This window comes from Heterocephalus glaber, unplaced genomic scaffold (assembly GCF_053883595.1).
Source record: "Heterocephalus glaber isolate CG9 unplaced genomic scaffold, H.glaber_assembly_v1.0 deba00001744, whole genome shotgun sequence".
NCBI lineage: Eukaryota > Metazoa > Chordata > Mammalia > Rodentia > Bathyergidae > Heterocephalus > Heterocephalus glaber.
The window spans coordinates 1,368,524-1,388,927 of record NW_028258450.1 but is presented as its reverse complement, the minus strand read 5'-3'; the positions used below and the strand labels follow the sequence as shown (position 1 = coordinate 1,388,927).

The window sequence follows — 20,404 nt, the reverse complement described above, 5'->3', positions numbered from 1 at the left end:
AATGACCCTTTGACTGCTTTGACCAATGGGGTATGGTGGAAGGTAAGCTGGGCCGTGCTCTGGAACCAGACTTTAAGAAACTCATTCTTCCACCTGCCATGCTGTGAGGAAGCCCAAGCTTCTCAGGCACAGAAGCCACATGGACAGAGAGCCCCAGTGGTGACAGCTATGTTAGCCTAGGCACCAGACAAGTGGATGAAGGAGCCAACATAGACATGTTGCCCTAGCAGATAGAATCTAGAAAAGAAGCCAGAGCATAATGGCACATGCCAGTAATCCCAGCACTGTGGGAGGCTGAGACAGGAGGATCACAAGTTCAAGCCCAGATGAGGCAACGTAGTAAAGACCCAGTCTCAAAATAAAAAATAAAACAGGGGAGCTGAGGATGTAGTTCGGTGCAAAGGCCCTAGGTTCAATCCTCGCAGTACAGACACACAGACACACACACACAGACACACACACACACACACACAGGGAGTAAGACCAGAAACCCCAGCCATATTAGCGCCTGAGGGCTTCTATAGAAAACTACTATACACTTAGCAATTACATGGCTTAAAATGTCAGAAACTTACTCTCTCACAGTCCTGGAGCTAGAAGTCCAAAGCCAAGGTATTGGCAGAGCCATGCTCCGTCTAAAGCCTTTGGGGAAGATTCCTTCCTTGTCTCCTCCTGATTTCTTATGGTTGCCAGCAATTTGTGGCATTCCTCAGCTTACAGCTCTGTCACTCCATCTCTACCTCTGTCTTTGAGGGTGGTTGTGTGTCCCCAACTCCCTACAAGGACATTCATCATAATGAATCTAATATGTATTAATTTAATCATCATCACAGTCACATTTGCCAAGATTCTATTTCCAAATAAAATCGCTTGCTTAGTTCGATACTGGGGCTTCAACATATTTTTGGGAGGGGAGTTCAACACCCACACCACGGAGCAATAGCCAGGACCAAGGCCTCAGATATATGGTCCCAGACGAGCTGTTTCAGCCAGCTCATTTTGGCACCAGTCCACTGTGAAGCAGATATGCGGTCCCAAACTCCTGACTTACACAATCATAAAATATAAAGGTTGTGGTTTTATACCCTAAGTTTTGAGGTGTTCTATTATGCAGCAAGAATTAACTGGAATCATCAATTTTGTGTTTGTTTTTTGCTAACTCTCCCTATTACCATGGCCATGGAGGGCAAAACCTTTTCTTGACTCATTCCCATATTCTTAGTGCCTGGCATATACCTGACACATGGCAGATGCTGAGGAAAGAAGGGAGGGAAGGAAGGAGAGGAAGCCTGCATCTTTGATGCTGCCTTCCAACAAAAAAATGAGCCAGGACTGTATTTTCCAAAATGCCCTACAGCAGAGAGAGGCTAAGATGACATTTCTAAGATGCTCTATATTTAAATGTAGGATGATTTCACCTTTCCTCTGATCTGTACAGATATTGAGGATAGGGATGCATCGACCATGATGCCTTTTGGTGGGGATCAGAGGATAAAAGTACCTGTCGCGTGGGTCCCCTCCAACAGATATTGAGGCTAGGGACAAATTTCTCACAATGTCCTGGTCCACATCTCTGATCAAGCCCTCACTGTTAGTGGCTCCTGAGTTTTTATTCAAGGATCTTTAGTTGCAAGAAATAAAATCTGTTTATGCTGACTTAAGCGAAAATGATGTTGCTGGAAGTTTAGAATCCAAGCAAGACCTAGGTCTGCAGGTCCTACTGCGGACAGGAAGCGGAACTGAACGGCTGTGTAAATCACAGTTGTCTCCCTCTGGCTGAATCACTCTCATCTCTTCTTTCTCCTTTTCTCCTCTCCTTTCTTCTCTCTCTCCCGTCCAATCCCTATCTGTCCTTGTCTATTCCTATCCCTACCTTTCCTTTCATTTCCCTGCTGGGCTTCTGTGATAGTCTGGATCTCAAATGTCTCCCCAGATGTCATGTCCCAGAGGTTGGGTTTTCGAAGGTGATTGTATCATGGGAGGCAATATACTCATCAGTGGATTAATCCACTGAAGAAGCCATAGCTACGTGTGCTGTTAGGAGCTGGGGCCTGGTCGGAAGAGGTGGGTCACTGGGAGCATGACCTGAAGGCTCTATCTCCCTCCCCTGCTCCTCCCTTGTCTCTCTGCTTCTTGGCTGCCATGATTTGAGCAGCTCTCCTCAGCTAGACCCTTCCAGCATGCCTTTCCTGCCTTGGAGCCAGCTGACTATGAACTGAATCTTTTAAAAACTGTGAGCCCAAATAAATCTCTCCTCCTTTAAGTCGTAGGCATTGTGCATTTTACCCCAGCAACAAGGAAAGCAACTAAGACATTAGCTTCCATTTTATTTACCAGTCTCTTTACAGACTACCTTCTTCTTCTCCTTCACACACAGTAGACAAATATGCCCACGGAGATATTACATACCAAGAACTACTTGAGTCTGGTGTCTAAAAATTTCAGCTGGAAGACTGACTGGGTACGATTTGAGTAAAATCTCTGCCCATGGCCTCCTCCACTAGGGCCAGCAAAGTTCACATCAAAACAACCACACACAGTGGCTCAAGTCGAACATAAGCATCCTCGGCTCCTACAGCTCTCATGGTACACAGCCCACTCTGCCAGAGCTAGAGAGGCTGCCCCGAGGATCAGGAACCGACTGCTAAAGAAAGTTTCTGTCACTTAGATTTTTTTCCCAGTACTTGGAATCAAATCCAGGGTCTTCTCACTGAGATACCCTCCAGCCATTTTTTTTTCTTTTTGGTACCGGGGATCGAACTTGGGTCCTTGCGCTTGCTCAGCAGGTGGCAAAACCACTGACCTAAATCCCCACCCCACTCCAGCCATTTTTATGCTTTATTTTGATACAGGGTCTCACTAAGTCACCAATTTGCCCAAGCTGGGCTGGAAATTGTAATCCTCCTGCTTCAGCCTCCCAGGTGCTGGGATTACGGGCTTGAGCCACCACTCCTCACCCTTAGTCTAGCTCTTTTGGTTAATTTGCCTGTCTTTTTCTGTGCCCTGAGGAGTCACGTGTGGACCCTGGCCCCAGGGATGTCTGCCAGGCATCTTGTAACACAAGGGGATCAGCCACCCTTGGGACTGAGAGATGGACAGATTTCGCTGAAGCCAGCCAGCTACCACACCCAGGACTTTGGCATGTGAATAGTTCTTTTTCTCTGAGCTAGCTGAGTAGGACTTGCTGTCATGTGCACTAAAACTCTAATGGGCAGACTGCTCTGGGGTATGATGGGGACAGGACCAGCACTGTCCTGGTGTCCTCCAATGGAAGAGATGAGAGGTCCCAAAGATAACAGATGAGAATCAAACTCACATCTCCCAGGGTGTCTCACAGTGCGGGCAGGAGATGTGCATTAGAACCCCGAGTGAGGTGGCCTCTTGGTTCCTGTGGGAAAGGACAAACGTAGGTACCCCCTTGCTTATGGCTTGAATATGAGTGAGTCAGGGGTGTCTCCCAAGGCTTCATGTGCTGAAATTCAACCCCCATCATGAAGTATTATAATCCAGCTATTGTGTTTAGAGGCCAGGCCCTTGGGGTCCATTAGGATTAGATATTAGATAGTCATTGGGGTGGAGTCTCCATGATGGAATCCTGGTGACTTTATAAGAAGAGAGAGAGAGAGACCAGAAGAGTCACGTGTGTTCCCTGTCTCTTGCCACATGATGTTCTGTGCCACCTGGGGACTCTGCCAACAAGAAGGCCATCACCAGATGGGGCCCACTGACCTTGGCAAAATAAACCTCTTTCTTTACAACTCACACAGTCTGTGACATTGTATTACTGGCAACAGAAAATGAACTAATACAGCTCTGAACCGATATCCCAAATGCAGGTCAAGTAATTCTCTCTTACCTGGCCTGAGTCACAGAATGTGAGCCCTGGAAGGTGCACTACAACAGCTAGTATGCTAAGAACAGCAAAGGAAAGAAGCTGCTCAGAGTGGTGGTGCACACCTGTAATCCCAACACTCAGGAGGCTGAGGCAGGAGGACCATCACAAGTTCGAGGGCAGCCTGGGCTACATAGTGAGTTCAAGGCCAAGGCCAGCCTGAACTACAAAAAGCAAAACCAAAAACAAAACAAAATTTAAAAAGTTGCTCAGAGCCATGATCCTGGGGATACAGGGGTTTGGATGGGAGCTTCAGTCCAGAAGACAGAGGGAATTCTGGGAGCCATGGTCCTGCAGACACAGTAGTTGGTGGGAGCTTTGGTCTGGAAGACAGATGGGATTCTGGGAGCTGGGCACTGGACAGAAAAGGTGTTGGGAGCTTAAGTCCCTTCGTGGGGCTTGACGTAGCAATAGTGATGGAGATAAACAGTAAGGATTTTCAGAATTGGCATAACCGTGCCTCGGTTTCCCAGATTGTCATTTGGGCACCGGAGAGGTTGAGGTCTCCCTGGTGCATCACTCTTCCTGGGCCCTAAGGGTGATAATTCTAAACCAGATCTTCAGGTTCCCAAGAAGTGGACTTGGGGAAAAACCTACTCCCAGGAGCTAGAAGGGTGAAGTAGGGAGGGGTGAGACAACCTCAAAGAGGGGGCAAGAAATGGAAAGGGCAAAGATGCACAGAAAAACCCGGACACAAAGAGACCGGGCAGGCAGGAAGGCAGAGGGTGTGGAACAAGACGCCGGGCTTGGGAGGTGTCCCCAGGAATCTCCCCTCCCTGGGACCCAGCACCCAGGCTTCCTTCCGGTCGGTTGGCTTGGCTTTCAGGGGCCTCACCCCAGGGGACTGGGGCAGGAACGAGTTCCTGGGTCAGGACAGGATGGAGGGAGGGGGCCAAGCCCTCCCACTCCAGGCGGAAGCCCCAGCCGGCTGGCAGGTCCCTCCACCTCCACCCTCACCTGGCAACAGATCACCTGTCACCTCGCCTTCTAACCCACACTCATCCTCACACACTCGCCGGTCCTCACGCACACGCACCCCACACCGCCTGCGTCACACTCTCGGCCTCCCTCGCTGACACGCTCACGATATGCCCACTGTCGCACACTCCAACTTTGCACCTTCACGCGACACCACCCACAACCTCTCGCCCTCACCACCCGTCACCTGCTGCCCCCTCGCGTCACGCTCACGCCCACCCCTTCCCCTCTCTTCTCTTCCTTTCCCTCTCCCCTCCCCTCCCCCTGTCCTCCCCTCCCCTTTCCTCCCCCACCCCCGCTGCCGGCCCCGCCCCGGCCTCGGAGCCCCGCCCCCGGGCGGGCGGGGGCGGGGCGCGGGGGGCGGGGCGCGCGGCGCGGGCGGTGCAGGTGCCGGGCCCGGAGCGAGCGGCGGCGGCGGCGGTGGCACCATGGCCCGGGCCCGGCGCTTCCAGTGGCCGCTGCTGCTGCTGTGGGTGGCCGCGGCGGGGCCAGGTAAGGCCGGGGCTGGGGTTGGTGGCCGGCCGGGCCGGGGCGGGGGGCGCGCCGCGATGACAGCCCGGCCGCCGCGGGGCCGCAGAGGCCGAACAATGCGCTCGGGCCCGGGCCGGGCCCCCTCCCCGGGACAAAGCGCAGCGCGGGCCGGGCGCCGGGAGCGGGGGAGGGGGCGCTGGCCCCGGCCGCCGTGCCGCAGCCCCCCCCCCCCCCCGCACAGGCCCGGATCCCAGCGGGGACAAAGGGCCCGAGACCCCCACACACCAGCCCCCCTTCTGCGGGCCGGTCCCGCTGTCCTTCTGTCTGGTCCGGCGTCCCTCTGTCCGCTGCTGTCTAGATCCCTCTCCCCGCGTCCCCCCACCCTTGTCCTCTGTCCCTAAGTCTCCAAGTCCTGTCCCTCCTTCCGTCCACCCCCCTTTCTCCTTGCCTCCCTGTTCCCCTCTCTCCATCCTGCCTTTGTCCCTACATCTGTCCCCTGGTCTCGGTCCCTTTTTCTTGGGTCACTCTGCCCCCCTCCTGTGCTGTCATCCTCTCTATTCATGCTCTCTGTCCCCCTGTATTTCTGGCTTCTCTGTTCCCATTCCCTGTCTCTGTCCCTGTCTTGCTGTCACCGTGATTCTCTTCCCTTTTTCTCTGTCCCTCAGCTACCCAATCCCCTTGTCTCTCTGTCCCCTCTCATTCTGTCACCTGGATCTCAAGCCCCTCTGTCACCTATCTACCTCCTTCCCTCTGTCCCACTGTCTTGCTGCCTCCTCTACCCAGACGACCTCCATCCTGAGCTCTCCATCTGCATCCTTCATCCTTCCATCCCTGTGTCCCTCTGTGGCCCTAGAGAGGAATAGAGGCAAGCAGGGCAAGCAAAAGAGCCCTGAGGGGAAGTATCGGTCGCCTGTGTGTGGGGAACTGGGAATGAGAGCCTTGGCATGTGTGCACACACGTGGATTCAGCAGAAGCCTCCCTCAGTCCTCCCCACCCATTGCATACCCAGGCCGTGACTTCCCAGGAAGCTTCCTCCAGGACATCCGGGGAGCTGTCCACGCACCCTTATCACATGCTGTGGGAAGCAGGAGACCCCCAAGGTTGGGTGACCCTGAGGCTAGGGACAAGGTCAGGAAATGTCCCCGACACTCACATTCTCATACCGTGTGTATCTCAAACCTACTGGTCACTCCCTCCCTATGAGTCCTGCCACTTTGGGTCCGAACAGATGATTGGGGGGTGGCTGGGCAAAAAGCAGGAAGGCTGGATGTTCCGTAGGCATTTGGGAGGGGAGTTGTGACCAGGTGACGCAGGGCTGGGGACCTGGGTTTCAGTCCTGGCTCTTGACATTTGCCACAGCAGCCAATGACAGGCACCCCCGTTGCTTCCGTCTTCAGTTTCCCTCTCTGTAAAATGAGGATATTGAACTCAGTGACCTGAAAGGGAATTCTGCTCAGATGTGAAGGGGCTTCCAGCAAGTTGCCTGTGGTTCCACCTTCCCCATGCCAAGGTTTGAGACAGTCTCCCTCACCCCAGGACCCAGGAGGAGAGGGCAGGTGAGGGCAAAGCTGACCTCCCATGCTCTGCCCTTTTTTCTTCTATAGTCTTCTGTGGCTTCTTTCTAACTTTGATCAGTTCCTCCTTTCTTTGCAATAGCCATACCCGTTTCCCAGATGAGAGCTTTGGTACCTAGCTACATTTCCATCCATTTTTATTTGTCTTTATATTTTAGGCTGAAACCCAGATTCACAGGCTCCTAGAACCAATGACAACAGTAAACAAATAATCTGAAAGTACTTAGAACGTTGACATCTTCAGGATTCTAGAATCCAGAAGTCTTTAGAACCTTGACACCCTTAAAGTTCTGGAACCAGTTGGTGTTAGCATTCTAGGATCTTGATGTCTTTAAAATTCTGAAATCTTGAGCAGTTGGACTTGGACCTTGACCATTCTGACATATAGAAACTTGGGTGCTTAGAATCACAGGATGTTGGATTCCCTGAATCAGAATATGGTCTCAGCTGACTACCTACCCAGTTCAGGATTCCTTTCTCCTGTGCTTTCTGGGAAATAGTTCTAAGCCTGTCCCTGGTTTGATTTTAAAGTTGCTGCTTCCTGGCACCCTAATCCTCTCTGTAAACATCCCTCTAAATTACATAGTGTGGGGCTTTACAAGTGGGGAGCAAGCTTGGCATCATAGGAGGAGCTCTGAGCTTGGAGCTGAGGAATTAGGTCCCAACCTCACCCCATCATCCCTGGTATAATTTTATGTCACTATCTGTCCATCTCTGAGCCTCACTTCCTCCTTCTATAGACCAGGGAGAAGGGAGCTGTAGCACATGGTCTCCCAGGAAACCTGCCTGCTTTCCTTTTCACTGGATACTTCTAAACGGCCTTGACCACCAAATTGTAGGAGGCATCAGTGGTTCCCATGTTTCCCTCTTAGTCACTCCTTTTTTCTCTCGCCTTACCCAGCTAGCAGGAGTGGGGATGGGAGATGGAGTCTTCATGTGTGCTCTTTCAAAAGTGCATTCACTCTCTCAGGCTCCTTCATCTGGTGAGGACACCAGAAGAGGATGATGTGGGCAGGGGAAAGGAAGTGAGAGAGATAAGTAGCCTGTCCAGAGATGCACACAGGAAGAAACGGAGACCCACAAGCCAGAAACTGAAAAGACAAAAAAGAGCAGAGAAAACAGATACACAGATACCAAGAAAGAATAGAGAGGCTGCTGAGAGTTGGGGAACTTGTGGAGGGGGAGCTTGTTCATCCCAAATCATGTTTCCTTCCAGCATGACTCACTTTTCCCACTAAAGTTATTACCAGCCACTCTAAGAACAGGGAGACCCTCTCCTCATTGTGAGTCACCCCAAGGAACAGGACTTGTGAGATTTCTCTCATGGATCCCCCACCCACCCATGAGCTTGGATGCAGGCCTGAGTCCCCAGAGCCTGGGGGTTGGGGTCAGGTTCCACCATGGATTCTGAGACCTTAGATACAGTAGAGGTGGGGCCCCGGGGTGGGATAATGTCGTGTGAGCCTGGTTTGTCTCGGTCTTGGGGAACACAAAGGCAGCTTTCTCTCTCTGGGGTGGGGTGGGGGTGGGCTGAAGACAGTAACACCCGCCAGCATCCAATGGCCTGTGGCACCAGGACCGGAGCACCCATGGGTCAGCCTGTGCAGACCCTGGGGCCAGCAGGAAACAGGCACCCAGGCTCCTCTGCAGTGCACCCAGTGGGCACAGGGCAGGGGCAGAGGCTGGATCTTCTGGGAAGGGGTGAATAGAGGGCAGTGGGGGTGGAGAATCAGACAGGGGAGCTCAGTGCAGGCTTGTACCCTTCTGGGAGCAGGAATCTGTCCCCCAGCTCCACACCCGGGGTGAACCTCCGGAGGATTTCTCACCCCCTGCCTGGGCCTGGGGCCTGGAATCCAGGGAGTCCCAAATATCCCAGGAACGTGGGGGCCACAGGGAAGACTTTGTGTGTGAGGCTGCTGACTCACCCCTACGCCCCCACCTGATGTCTTGGACCCCAGAGAGGAGGGAGACAAAGAACTGAGGAAGGCAGAGCTATGGCTCTGAGGGGTGAGGGCTATGGACATACAATCAGGAGTTTCTGGGCTGGGGATTTAGCTCAGTGGTGCCAACACCTGCTTTATAAGCACAAGGTCCCGAGTTCGATCCCCGGTACCAAAAAAAAAAAAAAAAAAAAGAAGTTTCTGAGAGGAGAGGCTGGGTCTCTGAGGGAGGAGGCTGGGCCTGGACCCCTGGGTCTGAGGGCTGGAGGGCTGGATCCCTGTGTTTGAGAGATGAGGGCTGGGACCTGTACTGCAGATTTGAGTGAAGAAGCTGGGTCCTGAACCCCTGGGTCTGAGGGAGAAGGGCTGGGGCCTGAACTTCTGAGTCGGAGAGAGGAGGGAACTAAGTGTCCCTACTCCTAGGTCTTGAGGCAGAAAGGAACAGGGGTACAGATTCCTGAGTCCTGAGGGAGGAATGGGCTGGGGGGGTCCCACTCCAGGTTTCCAAGGGAGGAGGGGCTGGGACCCTGATGCCTAGGTCCTGCGAATACAGGCGCCTTCACAAGGCTGAGATGGGAAAGAATTGATGCTTTGTGCGAGGATGTTCAGACTCCGCCATTGATGGGGGGGGTTTCGGTCAGGATGCAGGGATGTACCACCTCCCTAGGGGAGGAAGGAGGAGGGAGGCATGATGCCAGGAGCCCCTTGGGGAGTGGATTCAGCGGGGGTGGCTTTGACCTTCCTGGAACCGTGACCTTGAGACTCCCTTGGGTATTCGCTGACTCAGGACCCAGGAAGTGCTCCCCCACCCTGCCTGGTCCCCATGGAAACATCCACCAGCTGTGTGCTGTGGACCCCTGGCTCCTGGATCTGAGGGGGAAGAAGGCTGCCCGCTCAGACTGTGGGGTCTGAGGGAGGAGGGTGCTGAGAGCTCACACTCCTGGATCTGAGAGGAGGTGGTCAGGGGCAGGATCCCTGGCTCTCTGGGAGGAAGAGGGGACAGACTCCTGGACCCTGATATGGGAGGGGCTGGACGCCTAGCCTCCTTTGCCCCGGGAGGGGAGGCTGTTGCTGGATTCCTGAGTCTCTACACATCACCTGCCCGGCCACTCTCCCCTAAACCCTCCCCTGTCCCTTCTTCCAGGCACCATCCCCATGACGACTCCTGGCTGTCAACAGAGTTTAAAGGGCCAGTGCCCCAGCCCCAAAAGCTCAGCCCCTCTCTGACCAGAAAGTTCCGCCCCCACCACCCCCCAGCCCCGAAACAAAAGCTCCTGAGACATTAATATTCCAGGCACAGACACTGTTGGTTACTGACTCCTCAGGAGGGGGAGAGAAGAGGACAAAACCCCCCACCCTCACCCCATGTGCACCCTGAAGCCAAGAGCAGTGGATAAACTTGGGGGACAGATCCAGAGGTCCTGATGCCTCCCAGGAGATAGTGAGTTTTGTCTCGGGGACCTCCCTGAGCCTCATTCTCCACATCTGTGAAATGGGGGGCTAGCAGTAGGCTAGCCCTGAGGCCCAGGACCCATGGGTAGGCTTCGAGATGTTTTTCAAAGTGCCAGAACACGCAGGCCGGCTCCCCGTGCGTGGCCTTGTTCCCAGAGGGTGTGACAACCAGGGCCTGCAGAGAGGCCAGCACCGGAGGGCACTCACTTCACAGACGGGGTGACTGGGTTCAGAATGGTGAGCACACTTGCTCGAGGCCACACAGATGGCAAGTGGTGGCTCTGGGATCAACCCAAGAATGAGATGATGATGATGAAGATGAGAATAATGATGCCCCAAGTTGCTGTGAGGCTAAAGAGAGCCTGTCTGGCACACAGCCCATCCAGCAAGTGCCCCAGACATTCATCCGGTGCCCTTCTAGGCACCAGGGTTGCAGCAGTAAGTCCCAGGCTTATGACCCTGCTCTCAGGGAGTGTATATTCTGGGGTGTGCAAGTAAGCAGCTTACTCAGATCATTTCTGATCAGTGACATTTCTGTACAGGACAGAAATCACTGGGGAAGAAGCAGAAAGCATTCAGAAGTAAAGGGACAAGGCGTGAGAAAGCAGAGGAGGTATTGCTATGCTCAGAGACCTAGATGAGAACAGAAGGCAGCCCTGGGATGATGGAGGGGCAGGGGAGAATGTCCCAGGCAGCGGGAAAAGCAAGTGCAAAGGCCCTGAGGTAGAAGCAAGCTCTGGCATGTTTGAGGGACATGAAGACCAATGAGCCAGGAGTGCAGTTAGTAGTAGGAGAGTGGTCAGAGCTGAGTTCAGGGAAGGGACAGCCACGTAGCACCTTGAAGACTCAGGCAAGGAGTTTCAATTTTATTCTAAGGGTAACAGGAAGCCCTTTGGAGGTGTTTTTGTTGTTGTTTGTGTTTTTGAGACAGGGTCTCACTATGTAGCCCAAGCTGGCCTCCAACTTGAGATCCTCCTGACTCAGCCTCCCAAGAGCCAGGCAACACCACACCTCCCCGGCTGATTTTCTTTATTTTTTTGCAATGTTGGGGAGGAAAACTGGGGCTGGGTGGATGCTAGGCAAGCACTCTACTACTGAGCAAATCCGCAGCCCCCTCAGAGGATTTTAAGCAGAAGGGTGACTTGATCTCAGTTAGCTTTTTGAATAGTCTGTCTGACTGCTGTGTGGAAGAGGCAGGCATGGAAGCAGTACCCACAAGGAGGCCTGCCCACAGGGAGGGAGGCTGAAGGTGGGAGAGGCAGGCAGAAGTGAAAGGTCTGAGATGTGTTTTAGAGGTGAAACAGAAAGACGTTGCTGAGGGAATAGATTTCTGGGTGAGGCTAAGAGAGAACCTGGATGCTTTCTAGTTTGGGGCTGAACAACTGGGTGGATGGTTGTTACATTTATTGAGATGCTAGAAACTTGAGGAGAAAAATATCTGGGGCAGGGATTGGCGGTGTTAAGCTTGACATTCCAGGAGGTGGAATAATAAATGTCAAGTAGTGGCATAAAAGTGTTATCCTCAAACATAAAAGCCCAGAAGCAGGAGCCCAGAGCTGTTACAGCAGCTCCGCATGTTCATTGGAACTCATACACATTCCTGCCGGCCTTGTCCTCATAGCCCAAGGTAGCTACCGGAATTCCATGCATTACATCCTAATTCCAGCCAGCACAAGATAGAAAAAAGGCAGAAAAAGTATTTGTTCTTCCAAAATACAAGGGAGCTGTATTTATGCATTCCAGCTTTGGTGGAAAAGACAAAAGTTTCTGTGTTCTCCCATTAGAAGTTTCACTATTGCACGAAATGAAGAAATCTAAAATTAAGTTTTTCAGCCTGACTCAAGGACTGATGTACCACAACATCTCAGGACATAGAAAGTGAAAGAAGGAAACTCATAAATTTGAAGGACCCATTACACATCAGGAATTTTCTTTTTGGTACCGGGGATCGAACTCGGGTCCTTGTGCTTGCGCAGCAGGCGGCGAAACCACTGAGCTAAATCCCCGGCCAATCAGGAATTTTCTATGGATTACCTCATGTGATTTCTACCATAATCATAGAAAGTAGACTTATTATCTTTATATTGTGCATTAGGGGCAGCGAAGACGTTATGTGCAGGCATTGCTGGCTGAACGACACGACAGACATTCCCAATCCTTTCCTTGCTTGCTTTTTCTTTTCTTTTCTTTTTTTTTTGTACTGGGGATCGAACTTGGGTCCTTGTGTTTACACAGCAGGCGGCGAAACAACTGAGCTAACTCCCCAGCCCTTGCTTGCTTTTTCTGTCTTATTTGCTGATAGAGGTGGCCTGACTATATGGCCAAGTTGTAGCTAGTGATACTCAAGTGTATGCAGATTCCCAAATTTACAGTGTATACAAAATACACACTTTGCTTATATTTAGTCTAACTAAACTTTATTACAAGGCAGACTCTAGTTGCAAGGGACACTGAAGAGCTCTTTCTGCTGGACTTAGGGCAACTGTAAAATACAAGTTGGATATTTTTACTGAGGAGAACAGAAAGAATGGATGTCAGGATAAGAAGCCAGTACTCTCTGCCTCTATCCCACAGAATTAATCTTTCTACCTTTTGACCCCCAAATTAGTTTACCCAGCCTCTTAACAGGGAAAATAACAGTTTTGATGGGATATTACATTGATTTGTGTCTGCTTCCCCATAACCTTAAAGGCGTTCCAGGGAGGGACCTATTCTGACTCATTTCCGAGTACCTGGGCCTTGAAGCCTACTAGTGCTCAGAAAGTACAGTGGTGCCTCAGTTCACGAACTGAGTTCTTTCCACAATTTTGGTCACAGAATTTGTTCCACAATTCATTTAGTTCGTGAACTGAGATACCACTGTACTCAAATGTATGAATGAAACCCTAAGACAGAATGTAAAAGATATAGTAGTTAGTTATCCAGAATTTAAAGACAACCAGATCTGATCTTTCCCCTGCTTCCACACTTCCATTCCCATTTAGGACAAAAGGCTTAGTTTGTCATTCAAGGACTATCATAAGCCTGTCCCACAATCCCTTCCTTGCCAGTGCTGGACACTTCACCCAGAGAAGATAGCTAGGTGTGGGTACAGAATCAGAGAGACCTGGTTGCAGATCCTGGCTCTGCCATCCTCTGCTGTGACCCAGGGCAAGAGATTTCACTTCTTTGGGCCAATTTCCTCACCTCTAAAATGGGAATTGGGAGCCAGGCATGGTGGTGTACGCTTGAAATTCTAGCACTCAGGAGGCTGAGGCAGGAGCAGCACTGCAAGTTTGAGGCCAGCCTGGCTACATAGTGAGTAAAAGGTCATCCTGAGCTGCATAGCGAGACCCTGTCTCAAAAGTCAAAGAACCAAAAAAAAAAAAAAAAAAAAAAGGAATTGGGATGTGAGGCCCTGGGTTCAATCCCCAGCACCAATAAATAAACAAATAAGTAAAGTTAAAATAAAAAATAAGCAGGGCATGGTGTCACACACATCTGTAATCCCAGCACTTAACACTCAGGAGTCAAGGACAGCCTGAGCTACATAGTGAGTTCAAGCCCAGCCTGAACTGCATAGTGAGACCCTGTCTTGACAAACAATAACAAAGGCAAGAGAACTGGAAGTTCAAGGTCAGCTTGGGAATTTTGTGAGGTCTTGACTCAAAACAAAAAACACTTAAAAGGGCTGGACATGTAGCTCAGTGATAGAGCACTTGCCTGGCATGTCCAAGGCCCTGGGCTCAACCCCTTGTACTCAAAAGGGGTGGGGGGTAAAAAACATGGAGATTGAGGGTGGCACCTACTTCATACAGACACTGTGGAGACTACAGGGAAACGACATAGGTGATTCCCCTTAGCATAGGGCCTTAGCACAGCAGGTGCCTAATAAGTGGTGGCAATGGTGGTTATTGTTATTTTGGAGATGACAGTGATGATGACAGTGCTGCCACCGCTGTTGCTGCTGCTGATTAGTCTTGGCTTTCAGCTTTTTTGTAGGCTGTTTCCTCTGACAGTGCCAGAAACACTCCCTCTCTTCTTTTCTTTTCTCCTCTGCTCTCCTCTCTCTCTTCTTTTCTTTTCCTTTCAGTTCTGGGACAGAACCCAGGGTCTCACACGTGCTAGGGAAGTGGTCTACCACTGAGCCACACCCAGCCAATCCTCCCTTCCTAGCCCCCCAGCATGTTCCCCTGATGGATTAATGAGGATAGGTTAACAGCTATAAACAGTGCTGAAGTCCTAATGGCTTAACTAAAGTGTATTTCTGAGCCTGGCATGGTGGCACACGCCTGTAATCCCAACACACTGGGAGGCTGAGGTAAGAGGATTCCAAGTTGGAACACAGACTGGGCTACTTAGTGACTTAGTGAGACCCTATCTCACAAAAATAAATAAAAAGAGATTGGGGGTGTACTTCAGTGTGAAGGCCCTGAGTTCAATCCCCAGTACGGAGAGGGGGCAGATTGAAGACACAAACAAACAGAAAAAAACATATGTTTCTTGGCCGTGTCACAGTCCTGAACAGGCAGGTTGTGGAGGACAGTCAGGCACCTGGCTGCTTCTGGCTCCTAGGGTGCCCTGTGCTGTTCTGTGATGACATAGACCAGTGGACCTTAGCTGCTAGGGAGCAGATTTCCTCCAGGCCGGGAGTCTAACCACAGGAGACGTAGGGTTGAATGAACTGAATGAGAGGGAGAGGAGCAGGACTGGAGGGTGGGTTGGGACAGGAACAGAGGGAGAAAGAAAAGATTTGAATTGCAGCCCTCAGTGAATTTCCCCATCTCTCTGTTGGTCCAGGGGTGGGACAGGAAGTGCAGACAGAGAATGTGACAGTGGCTGAGGGTGGGGTGGCTGAGATCACCTGCCGTCTACACCAGTACGATGGATCCATCGTTGTCATCCAGAACCCAGCAAGGCAGACCCTGTTCTTCAATGGCACCCGTGGTGAGTGCTGGGGACTGGACTCCTGTGTCCTGAAAGGGGGCAAATTGATGATCTGGGGGAAGGAAAGCACTAGGGGCCAGAACTGCTCATCCTGTAAAGAGGAGGGCCCGAATGATTCTGGGTCCCCATGATGTAAATAGTTTGGACATCTCAGACTCAGAATAGTTGGAGGAAAGAGGCAGAGGGTGAGGTTCTGGACTCCTGGAGGGAGGGTGGGCGTCGTGAGGCCAGAGCTCCCCAAGTTGACACCTTCCCCTTCTCTAGCCTTGAAGGATGAGCGCTTTCAGCTTGAGGAATTCTCCCCGCGCCGGGTGCGGATCCGGCTCTCAGATGCCCGCCTGGAGGACGAGGGGGGCTACTTCTGCCAGCTGTACACGGAGGACACCCACCACCAGATTGCCACGCTCACTGTACTAGGTGACAGCCTCTGCTCCTCAGCCCACGCCCTTTTTTCCCAGCTTCTCGCGCTTTAACTTCCTGTAAACAGGGTCGGCCTTCTTGACCTCTGGTTTCTGCATTTGATCCCTGACACTTGGGGCCCTGGTAACCTTTGGTCCCTAGCATCCCCGCATCCTGGTTGCTTTGGGCTCACCTCGGGGCCGCTCTTGACCCACTGCCCCTCTTGCCCCGCGGCAGTGGCCCCGGAGAATCCTGTGGTGGAGGTCCGCGAGCAGGCGGTGGAGGGCGGCGAGGTGGAGCTCAGCTGCTTAGTTCCGCGGTCGCGTCCCGCAGCTGTCCTGCGATGGTACAGGGACCGCAAGGAGCTGAAAGGTACCGGCTCGATGGGCGGGGCTTGAGGGGAGGCGGGGCTTGGGCAGGAGGCCAATTTATATGTGTGGGCGGGGCCAGAGGGGACTATTGATGTGCCGCTAGAGAATGAATGGATGAATTGAAAGAGGGAGGAGCTTTGGAAAGGGCGCTGGAGTTTGGTTCGGGTAGGGGCGTGGTTTGGCTGAGAAGAGGCGGGGCCTATCCTTGGGGGCGGGGCTCGGGGGGAAAACGTCTGCTTAGAGTTTGGTTGGCGGGATGGGCGGGGCCGGAATCCCAGGTTGACAGTGTCCCTGCCCGGCGTGGCAGGAGTGAGCAGCGGCCAGGAAAATGGCAAGGTCTGGAGCGTGGCGAGCACAGTGCGGTTCCGCGTGGACCGCAAGGACGATGGTGGTATCGTTATCTGCGAGGCACAGAACCAGGCTCTGCCCTCCGGACACAGCAAGCAGACGCAGTATGTGCTGGATGTGCAGTGTAAGTGCCCAGCGGGCAGGGTCCCAGGGGTCCCCCTCCAGCAGTGCGCCCGGAGAGGCTCCCTAGCCCCTCGTGATCGGCCTTCTTCCCTCTGCGCAGACTCCCCCACGGCCCGGATCCATGCCTCCCAAGCTGTAGTGAGGGAGGGTGACACGCTGGTGCTGACATGCGCTGTCACGGGGAACCCCAGGTGAGCTCTGTGGCCCGGACTGCTGGGACCCTGCACTCCTGGATTTGAGGAAGGAGCTCTGGAACCTCAATTCTTGGATTCTCAGAGCGGAAGGGATTGGGAGGGCTTGGATTCCCGAGACTCTGGTGACAGATGGGAGCGGGGCCGGGAATGATGGTTTTCCAGGAAGGAGAGGGCCAGTAGAGAGCCTCTTTGGAGGTTCGTGCGGAGAGCCGCACGTCCAGATTCCTGAGAAGTCAGATGGGTGCAAGCACCTGCGTTCCTAACCCTGGCTATACTTAACCCCCCGCCCAGGCCAAACCAGATCCGCTGGAACCGCGGGAATGAATCTTTGCCAGAGAGGGCCGAGGCAGTGGGGGAGACGCTCACGCTGCCCGGCCTGGTATCAGCGGATAACGGCACCTACACCTGTGAGGCATCGAACAAGCATGGTCACGCGAGGGCGCTCTACGTGCTCGTGGTCTATGGTGAGGGGCTGCTGCAGGCCTGAGGGCGGGGCCAGGGTTGGGGCGGGGCGCTGGGCATTTAGGGGCGAGGCTTGGGCAAAAAACACTGATTCTGTGGGTAAACAGCCAAGAGTTATTACAATTCTAGGGCCAGTCTGGCCGTCTGGGTTCAAATTTGGCTCTACCACGTCCTATTGCAGGTAACTTAATCTGCACCTTAGTTTCCACATCGGTAAAGTGGAAATAAACACCAGTCCCCACCTCATAAGGTTGTGAAAATTGTACCAGCTAAATATAGCTTGGTGCAGTGGTGCACACCAGTAATTCCAGCTACTCGGAAGGCTGAGGCAAGATGATTGAAATTTTGAGACCGGTCTGCCTGAGCATTTTAGCGAGACCCTGTCTCAAAATTTAAAAATGTAAAAGGGCTGATAATATAGCTCAGAGTAGAGCACTTGCCTAACAGATCCGAGGCCCTGGGTTCACTTCCTACTGCTGCAAAAAATAAAAACAGCTAAATAAGTAAAAGGATTGGAATGGACCTCCACACATAGGTAAGTGTTAAGTTGTTGGGTCTCCTTAGGGTGGGACAGGACTTTTGGAAGTGGTTGGGCTAAACCATGAAATGCCTGGAGCGTTTTAGACAAGGTGGAAAGGGACTTGGACCTGTTTCTTGATCTTTTTGTTTTTTTCTACGGTGGAGGGGGAAAAAACTGAATCAAAAGAAAAGAGATGTCCTGTTTCTGTCCTCTGGGAGGTGGAAGGGGAAGGAAGCAAGGCAGGCTTTGGGGATGGGACCAGGGAGTTTGCAAACCAAGTATTCCTTGAGAGAGCGAGGGTCTGGAAAGAGGGAGCCATGATAAGGAACTACACGGTGGCAGTAATTCTGAGGAACACGGTACATGAAAGGGTGAGGTGAGATGCGCTGTACAGAATGGCCTAAAAATGTGGCAACGGTGGGCCTGGACTGGGACCGCCCTCTGATGACCTCGTTCTGCGCCTTCTCCCTCTGGCAGACCCCGGTGCGGTGGTAGAGGCTCAGACGTCAGTTCCCTACGCCATTGTGGGCGGCATCCTGGCACTACTGGTGTTTCTGATTATATGTGTGCTAGTGGGCATGGTCTGGTGCTCTGTACGACAGAAGGGTAAGTAGGGGCGGGGCCTGAACTCAGCGATGGATATGATTGGTTATAGGACTCGACTGGGGCGGGGCCTAGAGCGCGGTTTGAAGGAGGGAGGACACGGTGAGGAAAATAAAAGGTCCCAGTCTAGACCGTGGATTGGAAATTCGGACCTAGGGCCTGGATTCCGAAGAAGCCAGAGCTTTTGGCCTAGGGTTCTGAAAGGGGTGAGCCTTCTAAACCTAATTAAGGTCAGGGATTTGAATAAAACTGAATTAAAAGGCTTATCTTCCTAATTGATGGAGTCTTTGGGAGTGGAGCAAGGGGATACCACCAAGAAAAATGGTCAAAAAGAAAGGGATGTGCTGTTTCTGCCCTCTGAGGGATGGAGGAGGGGGGAGGAAGCAGGACAGATGTCGAGGATGGGAACAGCCTGTGTACAAACCAACCTAGAAAAAGGATAAGGATGGACCTGTCCGTAAATTTTTGGAGTCTTCCTAATTCTGCTTTTACCTCTTTCCCTGCCTCTACCTCTACCTGTTTAACTGTTTTTCTCCCCGAACCTGTCTTCCTGACTTTGTGTCTTGTTTCTCCCTCTTCCTTCTTCTGATATGTCTTGTCTTGTCTCCCTCTTTCCATGTATTTCTGTCCAACTCCTGCCTCCACATCCATGTCCCTGGCATCTGTCACCCCTCAGGCTCCTATCTGACCCACGAGGCCAGTGGCTTGGATGAACAGGGAGAAGCAAGAGAAGCCTTCCTTAATGGTAGTGATGGACACAAGAGGAAAGAAGAATTCTTCATCTGACCCTACCCACCCCAGGCCTGGGCCTGGGCTGGGGTCCCCCCCACTGCCAGCTGCAAGGAGCCAGCAGACATTACCAGAGTCTGGGATGGTGGGCTTCTCCCCCCACCACTAACACCTCAGACACTTGGGCAGGGATGGGGGTGTTGGATGCCTGGATCTCTGCCAGGGCCAGAACTGAGGGCCCAGAGGTCTGGGTCCACTGGGGGACAGGGCCTCAAGGTCCAGAACCCCCAAGTCCAGCTAGGGCAGTAGGGATTGAGTTTGGGGACAATAACTGGGGGAAGGCCAGGGCCCCCTAGGCTACAAAACCAGGTCTTGTGGGGAGGGGGTCAGATTCTGGGAAGGGTGGGTGGGTGGGGAAGGGGAACACAGATTTCTTTGGGGGTCCCAGACCCCATGCCAGCCATTGTAAGAGTTCCACAGAGCTCTGGGCACCTCTTTGCAAAGCCATGTTTGCACGGTGGGGGGAAGGGTGGGGGGAGGGCATGGAAATAGGGATTCTGTGTCTTTGTGTCATGACTTTGAGGGGGGCAGTGAGGGAGAAGCCCCAACCCTGATCTCCCATCCCTCTTCCCCAGGTTCCTGGGCTCCCCTCCTCCACCTCCTCCTTCATGTCTGTCCCACCCCTATTTGTCTGTCTACCCACTCCTGGGGGGGCCTTCCCCATCTCTCCTCCAGGCCCCCCGGGGAGGGGAAAAGGAGTATGGGGGGGATGCGCAGTCTTTATGGTTTTATATATAATATATTAAAAATATCAAAAATCTGTATGAAAATATCAGATTGCACCCCCTCCCCCCACTCCTGGCTTTTGCCCCTTTTTTTCTTGTTTAAAAAAAACACACACTTTTGTACGGGGTGGGGAGGGGATGGGGAGGGGGTTTGGCAATCCCACTAACCACCATTAAACCGAGGAGAGAACAAGTGTTTGGGGTGGTTGTGTGTCTGTACCTCTGCCCAGAGCTGCACCACGGGAGGGGAACTAAAGGGGGCGGATCTCATGGCTGCTGGTGGACCGTGTAGGTTAGGACCGGTCCTGAATGCACCAAGGACACCTGTACCCTTCCAAGCAACTTGGCCAGTTCTTCAGCCAATTTGTCACTGAGTCTTTTTTGGGTAGCTACTGAGCTACCCCATGGCCCACCTTTCCCCCTACCCCAAAGTCTCCAGGGCAACTTTCTTTTTTACTTTTTTTTTTAACATGGTGCATATTCTTTTTATTATAATTAATGCATATTAATTGTACAGATTAATGGGTTTCACTGTGACATTCCCACTCATGTATATATAGTCTTTTTGATACAGGGCATATGATCTATTGGCCCTGCAAATCACCTAAGGGAAATATTATAACTCCCAACCTGATAG

At 52.4% G+C, this 20,404-nt stretch overlaps 1 protein-coding gene across 1 annotated transcript; it reads left to right on the top strand.

Annotated features, from left to right (window-relative positions):
- Positions 1–5,249: 5,249 nt before the first annotated feature.
- Positions 5,250–19,383, top strand: Cadm4 (cell adhesion molecule 4). Its single transcript, XM_004873103.3, has 9 exons — positions 5,250–5,362; positions 15,087–15,233; positions 15,498–15,650; positions 15,870–16,004; positions 16,311–16,475; positions 16,575–16,665; positions 16,960–17,132; positions 18,128–18,256; positions 18,930–19,383. The coding sequence occupies exons 1-9, from the start codon at positions 5,299–5,301 to the stop codon at positions 19,037–19,039; spliced, it is 1,167 nt and encodes a 388-aa protein (XP_004873160.1). The 5' UTR covers positions 5,250–5,298; the 3' UTR covers positions 19,040–19,383.
- Positions 19,384–20,404: the final 1,021 nt, after the last annotated feature.

What these genes read in the sequence shown, in the direction of transcription:
- Cadm4 (XM_004873103.3), top strand. Translation starts at nt 5,299, where the DNA reads ATGGCCCGGGCCCGGCGCTTCCAGTGGCCGCTGCTGCTGCTGTGGGTG. An exon ending in TGCCACGCTCACTGTACTAG is followed by an intron (nt 15,651 to 15,869) that starts GTGACAGCCTCT and finishes GCCCCGCGGCAG; the next exon opens with TGGCCCCGGAGAATCCTGTG. An exon ending in GTGCTCTGTACGACAGAAGG is followed by an intron (nt 18,257 to 18,929) that starts GTAAGTAGGGGC and finishes GTCACCCCTCAG; the next exon opens with GCTCCTATCTGACCCACGAG.